The sequence below is a fragment of the Dromiciops gliroides genome, chromosome 1 (assembly GCF_019393635.1).
Source record: "Dromiciops gliroides isolate mDroGli1 chromosome 1, mDroGli1.pri, whole genome shotgun sequence".
In the NCBI taxonomy this organism is placed as follows: Eukaryota; Metazoa; Chordata; class Mammalia; order Microbiotheria; family Microbiotheriidae; genus Dromiciops; species Dromiciops gliroides.
Window position 1 is genome coordinate 545,348,403 of NC_057861.1, and position 8,422 is coordinate 545,356,824.

Sequence of the window (8,422 nt, forward strand, 5' to 3'; positions counted from 1 at the left end):
GAAACTGGGGTACAATACCTGTCTGTGAATACTCTAAAATTCATGTAATCTGTAATCTGGTTTAGTTTACCTATAGAGTTTAACAAAGTTTGTTTTTTTAGGGGATGTATGAGATTATAACTGTTTAAGTTTGTTAAACTTTTAAGACATTAAAGCAATATATGGAATTATGGATCTATCTTCGCTTTAACTTTTATGGCCTAAGAAGGCTGTACACAAAAGGACATGTGCAAAATATAAATGAATTATTTCTGACATAATTTTTCCTAGGAAAGCGATTGTGCGACTCCTAATAGGGGTTCAGGTTTTCTCTGATACCTGAAAGTATGCTGCCAATTATATATGATATATCAACTACAATGCAGAAATTATAGCAGTAAAACCTAGGTTTTATTTTTATGCTCATGCACAGGTTAAGGCCTCAGAGAAAACCTGAACCCCTATTAGGAGTCTCACGATCTCTTTCATAGGAAAAATTATGCCTGAGAAATAATTCATTTACATACTGCACATGTCCATGAACAAATTTAGGTCATAACCCCATAGCTTGGTTTTGTTTTGCTGGGCAGTGAGGGTTAAGTGACTTGCCCAGGGTCACACAGCTAGTTAGTGTCAAGTGTCTGAGGCCGGGTTTGAACTCAGGTCCTCCTGAATCCAGGGCTGGTGCTTATCCACTGCACCACCTAGCTGCCTGCCCCCCCCCCAATATATTGTTGTTGTTGTTGTTGTTTTTTAGTGAGGCAATTGGAGTTAAGTGACTTGCCCAGGGTCACACAGCTAGTTAGTGTCAAGTGTCTGAAGCCGCGTTTGAACTCAGGTCCCCCTGACTCCAGGGCCGGTGCTCTATCTACTGCACCACCTAGCCGCCCCCCATATATTGTTTTAATGTCATAAAAGATGAACAAATTTAAAGTCATAATCTCTTATGTCCCCTAAGGAAACAAACTGTGTTAAACTCTATTAGGTAAACTAAACCAAATTACAGATTTAATTAATTTTAGACGATTGGCAAAAAGACTGATTAAGGAGGATTTGCATGTCACTAAGAAGTTAAGGACAGTTGAGATTCTTTCTCTGACTTTTTTTTTGAGGCAATTGGGGTTAAGTGACTTGTTCAAGGTCACACAGCTAGTAAGTGTCAAGGGTCTGAGGTCGAATTTGAACTCAGGTCCTCCTGAATCCAGGGCCAGTGCTCTATCTACTGTGCCACCTAGCTGACCCCTTTCCTCTGACTTCTTATTTAAGCGATGCTTAAGGATCTGAGTAACTTTTTCACATCGCACGGGACAGGTTTTGGTCAGGTGAGGTTAATATAGTTTTATTTTCAGCCTCAGCAAGACTGATACCTAAATAAATAATTAACCTAACTTGCTGAGCTGTTAAGATACCACTAAGGTCCTAGGGGGTTAAGGGACTACTTTGTCTGGTCCAGTAAATGAGAGGGGGTCGGACCAAAGGACCTTGCAGATCCCTTCCTTCCAGCTCCAGAGCTATCAAGATCACAAAACCAGCCAAGTGGCAGTCAGGATTCGAATCCAAGCTTTCTGTTTCTCAGTGTAGTCTCTCCCTCCGAGCTGAAAGGAATGAGAAATGGGATGGTTTGTGCAACATTTCAGTGAAGTAAGAAATGGGCAGGTTTAACCATAGGTAGTAAACTAAAGCCCTCTTTCCTGGGAAGCGAAACTAAACCCACAATCCCCAGCACTAGCCCTGAGTCATTCATGGGAAAGGATAGGGCAAAGGGCAAATCACAAGGGGGACAGGGGAGGGTTAAGGAACCTCCCTATCCAATCAAGCAGCGAACTCTGCCTTGTCGTCAGCCCCGCCCCCAACTTCCTCCTTGGCCAACCAGCGGCTTCCTGCAGGCTGAGTTCTTTCGCCTGCAACTCCACGGGGGCGGGGTAAAACTGGCAGTAAGCGTTCGCGCAGGACTGGCGTCATAATCTCGCGTCCCCGCCCCACGGAGGGAGCACGTGGTTTGGGACTGTTGCAGGGTACCTTCTTCCTTTCCCGCCCCGCATAGTTTCCCCTCCCCTCCAACGTCCCCCCTTTCTTCACGATGGCCGCACCCGCAGAGCAACCCCCACACTCGGGAGGGGTGAAACGAAGAGGGAAGGCCCAGTACGTGCAGGCTAAAAGGGCCCGGCGCGGGGGTGGCGGCGGCGGCCCGAGGCAGCTCGAGCCGGGACTTCAGGGCATCCTCATTACCTGCAACATGAACGAGCGCAAATGCGTGGAGGAGGCCTACAGCCTTCTCAACGAGTACGGGGACGACCTGTACGGGCCTGAGAAGGTAAAGGGCGGGGGAGGTTAAGTGAGGGACGGGGTTAAGCCTGGGGCTTCCACCCCCCCCCCCACCGCGTGTTCAGACCTGCCTGAGCTCGTTCGCCCTGCGGCCACCCAGTCCCGGCGTCTAAGGGGACGCTGGTGAGGCTTCTGAGTCAGCCTGCGGCGTCCTGACCTTATCCTTCCCCGGGACCCGGATGTCCACTCCCACCCCCACCTCAGGATGCCAGAATTGGAATGGAGCGTGACCGCCGCCGGACCGGGACGCCCCGCCCCCTCTGCCCTGCCTCCTTGTTACCTGGGCATCACCTCACGGTGCTCATTGAGAGAGCTTCTTAAAGCAATAAAAATTGCTAACATATATGGTGTTTTAAAGTTTGCAGTGCTCTGGGGTGTCCCAAAAGTCTTAGTGTACCTGTATATGTGTATGTGTACACACCCGTAAGGGGTGCTCTAAAAGGCTTAGTGAACACATATGTTACGAGTATTCCAAAAGTTATTTACTTTCGTATGTATATATGTATGTACAGGTGTTCTGAAAATTCATTTACTTGGATAGGTGTATATGTATATATATGTATGTGTTGGTATGCTAAAAGTTATACTCTACTGCATTGTGTATATGTACACATGTTAGGGTTTTTGAAAAATCAGTGTGTATAGGTACATGCACATGTATACACATACAGGGTGTTTAAAAGTCTTAGTGTACTTTTATATATGTACACATGCGAGGATTGTTAAAAAACCCTGGTGTATGTGTGTGTGTATATGTACACACATGTAGGGGCTATTCTAAAAGTGTAATTGCATGTATGTGTGTATTGCATATGTAGGTGTGCACATATGTACGTGCATGCATATATGCTTGTATTTGCATATATACACATCTACAGGGTGTTAAAATCTTAGTGTACATGTATATCATACATATGTATGTACAGTGTGTTCTTAGTGTACTTGTATATAGGTCTGTGTGTCTCTATGCATATGGAAGTATGTACACAAATGTGCAGAGTGCTCCAAAAGTCTTAGTGTACACACGTGTATATATACAGTGTTTGAAAGTTCTAGCATACATGTATCTGTGTATACACAGATGTACACACAGGTACACACATGTACAGGGTGTTCTAGAAGTGTGTGTGTGTGTGTGTGTGTGTGTGTGTGTGTGTGTGTGTGTAATGTTGTATTGTGGGGAAGTAAGGTGGTGCAAAACACCAGGCCTGGAGTTAGAAAGATCTGAGTTCAAATTCAGCCTTGGACACTTAATCCCTGTGTCACCCTGAGAGTCCTTTAGCCTCTATTTGGTTCTGTTTTTCCAGCTGTATAGTGGAAATAATAGAAGAAGCCACCTCTCACAGTTGCTGTGAGGATCAAACAAGATAATATTTGTAAAAAGTACTTAGCACCGGCATTTCCTCACATCAGTAATAAAAGAAAAATTTTGCCGTGGGCAGTTTAGTATATGCCACCTAGGATTTTCTGTGTTTATTTATAATTGCTGCTTTTAAATCTGGTCTGGTTCCTTTATTTAAGTTTTTCAACTTAATGCAAACAGTTTGTAGACAAGGATAAGCAACCATCTGGAAGTGAGGAGGAAGAGGAAGATGATGCAGAAGCTGCCTTGAAGAAAGAAGTCAGTGAGATTCAGGCCTCTACAGAATTGAGGTTAAGACGATTCCAGTCATTGGAAAGTGGAGCAAATAATGTGGTCTTCATTAGAACACTTGGCATAGGTGAGTCCTAGATTTCCTATTATAACAAATTTGCATTAGTTCACCATATTGACCTGCCTCAGAGTAACATCTGGGGAAAAAAAATGACTCCAGGATTTGAATATGATGACATCATCTTTTTAAATTTTTGTTTTTCTGAAGAAAAGTTTGTGCTACAAATGGGTTTACCAGATTTACCAGGTGGCAGAGGAATGATGTGATAATACTGGTAAATGATACAAATCTCCATCTTGACCAGCATATAAGCATTTTTCTGGCTTTCCCATTTGTCCATGTTTTCACCAAAATAGTTTCAGTGATCTAGGGAAGTAGCATGTTTCTTAGGATTGTGTCTAAAATCCTCTTAAACATTAAGGTCTCTGATAAATTACCAAAGGAAAAATGAAGATGGCTTAGGGGAAAATCCTACTATATAGAAAAATTAATTGTTTTTTTCATAATAATTTTTTTCTTTTCTCTGTGAAGAACCTGAGAAACTTGTCCATCATATCCTGAAGGATATGTACACAACCAAGAAGAAGAAAACACGGGTTATTCTGCGCATGTTGCCTATATCTGGCACATGCAAAGCTTTCTTAGAAGATATGAAAAAATATGCTGAAACCTTTTTGGAACCTTGGTTTAAAGCACCAAATAAAGGGACATTCCAGATTATTTACAAAGCGCGAAATAATAGCCACATGAGCAGAGAAGAAGTTATTAAAGAACTAGCAGGTATGTTTCAGGTAAATGGTTATACATAGAGGCATGATATAGCAGTGCTTTGGAAAGAGCTCTGGAGTTGAGGACTTAGGTTTCATTTTTAGTCCTGCTAGTTCTTTTTATCACTGGACAAGACATTTAACCTCTTTGGGTAGATGTTCTATTCTTATGAATTACAATTCTATTATATGAGTCTATGATAAATGGTCACATTATTTTCAGGATCTGAATTATTTTTCCCCCTAGAATTAAAGCTTTCACATATTGAATTAGGTGCTCATTGAATCATAGATTTAGAGCTAGAAGGAACCTTCGAGTTCTTGGAGACCAGCTCCCTTATTTTATAGATGGTTTGGGGAAACAAAACCCCAAACTCAGGAACCTGAGGTTCAGTGACTTGTCCAGGGATAGCCATATAAATAGTAAGCTTTTGTAAGGTGGGATTCCACCCAGGTCTTCTCATTGCAAGTCCAGCACTTGTGGCCCCCATACGAGGCTGATTGTCTAATGCATCTATTAAGATGTTTTTAAAATACATTGTAATAAACCTGACATTTCTGGTTTTAAAAATGTTGCATTCACTATAGCATGTGTGCTTTTTCTACCTTGCTAAGTTGAACTTTTTCAGAGTTAAAGTTACATCAGCAGGTATTTCCAGCACCTCATCTGCATTGCTTTGCAGATCTGCAGTGATTTTAAGTTTTGTTTAAATGTGCTACTCCAACACACCAGAAATATAAAAGGTGTGGGGTAGGAGGGAAGTAGAGCTTAAGCCTGTGATGTTCACAGAGCTAAGGATGATCCTTCTCAGCCTAAGTGTTTTGTTCATTTTCTTTATCTTGCAGGCATAGTGGGCTGCCTCAATCCTGAAAATAAGGTTGATCTTAGTAATCCCCAGTATACCATCGTGGTGGAAATCATTAAGGCTGTCTGCTGCCTGAGTGTTGTCAAAGATTACACGTTGTTCAGAAAATACAACCTTCAGGAAGTGGTCAAGAGTAACAGAGAGGGGTCTCAGCCAAACCCTGGCCAGGATGCACAAGTAAGAAATGGAAACAAGACAAAACTGGAGTTCAGAAACACTGAGAAGGAGAATCTCAAATCAAATGAAAGTGACTCTGCAGAAGACAAAAATAATCCCCAGGTGGTAGTAGAGGGTAGCAAAGAGGTGGGGCCGCTTTCTGAGACCCAGATAGAAGGTGAGAAAGGGGCCAAATCTGAAAATGGAAGCCAAGTTATAGAAGGTTCTAAATCGACTGAAAGCGACCTGGCCTTGGAGAAAAATTAGTCAGTTGAGGCAGGAAGTAGTAAGAGAAGAGGCTTATTCCAAAGATGGGCACAAAATAAGCAACCAAGTTGAGAATGTTAATGCATAATGAAACTTGCCCGGGAGGCAAGTTTAATCTAAAGTTTTTCAAAGTTATGGAAGTATGAGAAATATGTACAACACCATATTTCACCAGCAGCTCCATTGGTTGATTCATTAGTGGACAGAATAGTGTGGTTATCCCCCCCACAGGGAGTGATTAATTGGTTAAATTGCTTATTTACTCCCAAAAGAATTTTTTCATCATCTAGACTGGAAATAGCTTGGGGACAACATCCAAAAATTCCTAAAAGAGAATAGGATTTTAGTTTTTGGACCACTGTTTAAAGACTGGAAGGTTAAACATGTTAGAACTTTTCATACATGAGCAAGGTTTAACTTAGAAGTTGTTAGATTGTTAGAATGTCCACTTTTTTCAGGATTTGTGTGGAATAACTTGAAGGAAAGATTTATGCACATTATTAGCAGCATCACCTAGGGAAATAGGGGGGAAAATGCTTTTTATATAGAGTTCCGGCTGATGCCCAGTGTCAAGGAACAAGGTACTTTAATGGCATAGAAGCACGAGACTCAGGATCCCATGGAATTGAAAGACATCTAAATGTTTAAAGACAGCCCCATTCATCTAGAATGTACTTTGTCTCTTATATGTTGCCATAAAGTTGGGTCCCCTTGACATCTGACATGTTAATTTTGAGAGCTCTTCTAGAAAGAGAATTTTTTTTTTTCATTTTGAAGAGTCTTAGATCTTCTTTCATATTTGTTTCTGTGGTTTTGGTACTATCTGAATGCGACGTATTTTTCATAAACAACTCTTCCCCAAGTTGGTTGTTGGTACTGCATCAAGCTTTGTGATAAACTTAACTAGTTCATTTAAAGGTTTATTTTCAGTTTTATAAACTGTTTTCTCACACTGACATTTCACTTTTAAATGTCAAAATTCCATGGTGCAAATTAATTCATTCTTTCAGCTCATTGATAAGTTCAGATTATTTTACCATGTAGAGAAGAAGTTAAATTCTTTTTGTGTCTTCAGGTAATGTTTAATTAATGCTAATGTTGACTATAATTTTTAAATATCCTCAAGGCACAATTCTTTTCTTTTCCTTATTGTTTTGGTTAAATACTTTCTGTAACCCATAAAAAGATACTGTTTGTTTTTCATTGGTACTTTTTCAGAAATGCAAAAGTAAATTTTCCTTACAGAAACCAATGTTTCATCTGATTTTTTTTTTTTTCCAACGACACGGGTTGGGGAGGAGGTGAATGGAAAGGGGTAGAACATGGGGTAGGGGCATCTAGGTGGTTCAGTGTGTAGATATCTTGGAGTCAGGAAGGTCTAAATTCAAATCCAGCCTCAGACACTTACTAGCTGTGTGACCTTGGGCAAGTCACAACCCCTATTTGCCTCAGTTCCTCATCTGTAAAATGGACATACTGGAGAAGGAAATGGCAAACCATTCCTTATCTTTGCCAAGAAATCTGAAGAATCAGATAAAACTGAATGACTCAACAACAAAGAGCATGGGCTCTTAGATTAAATATAAATATATACAAAACTGGGGCCTTCCTCGTCTTAGTGTGATGGTGATCTTTGGTTCTTAAAGGCTATACTCACAGAGCATAAGCAAAGGTAGACCTTATCAAGCTACATAGGCTGTGAGTAGGGACCCAGCAGTGGCCCCAGGTCTGCAGACCATCCTATCCAGGTGTGGAGATGTGGCTGTAAGGATAATTCATTTTTTTTTTAGCTGATCTAGTAAATCATGGAAAAGTTGTAATCTGTGGCAGCTGATAAGGAACTCAAATTCTTTAGAGAGGTAAGAATTGTGTGGAAAATTAACTACCACATTAAAAAGGATTAAGCACAGGGTTCATTTTAAAAAGCCAAAGAAAGCATCTTTAAAAAAACAAAGTTAGTCACCCCCTATCCTGTTTTGTAAATAGGGATATTTTAATAGTGAATTTTCTTTAAAATAAAACATATCTGTACTTGAAGTTCTATTATAAAGCATAATATAGCCAATAACTACAATAATTTAGGTGAAAATAGTACTTAAAAGGTAGCTGAACTCAGATTAGGTGCAGTGATCTGGATTGGTTATGGAGGACAGATGATGAAATAGAGTTTTCTCCTAAGGAGTTTGGGGAGAGGAACAGTGCTTATATGGTTGCTGTGTCTGTTGGTTTTGATTATTTGGTATAAAATATAAAAAGCATCAGGAAGTAATTTTTTGTTGGCTAAATCCATTCTTTGGAACTAATGAGCTTCTAAAACTTGGATTAGATGCTTTGCCAATTTAAAAAATAACCCCAGCCAAATATAACATATAAAGAATGGAAGAACATGGTTTTTCTCCCTGAAATA

General features: G+C 40.5%; 2 protein-coding genes across 4 annotated transcripts in view; one reads left to right on the top strand and one right to left on the bottom strand.

Moving 5' to 3' along the window:
- The window catches only part of ACSM3 (acyl-CoA synthetase medium chain family member 3), a 45,888-nt gene extending 42,455 nt beyond the window's left edge, over positions 1-3,433 (bottom strand). For 2 of the 3 annotated variants that reach the window (XM_043973796.1, XM_043973778.1), the window contains exon 1: positions 2,372-3,433. The gene's annotated coding sequence lies outside the window, so the exon portion shown is untranslated. The remainder of the gene's footprint in view (positions 1-2,371) is intronic. The other variant, XM_043973787.1, reaches the window with a different exon arrangement.
- On the top strand, positions 1,940-6,760 carry THUMPD1 (THUMP domain containing 1). Its single transcript, XM_043973809.1, has 4 exons — positions 1,940-2,293; positions 3,848-4,025; positions 4,491-4,739; positions 5,573-6,760. Exons 1-4 carry the CDS (start codon positions 2,060-2,062, stop codon positions 6,013-6,015), a joined length of 1,104 nt encoding a protein of 367 aa, XP_043829744.1. The 5' UTR covers positions 1,940-2,059; the 3' UTR covers positions 6,016-6,760.
- The last annotated feature ends 1,662 nt before the right edge of the window (positions 6,761-8,422 follow it).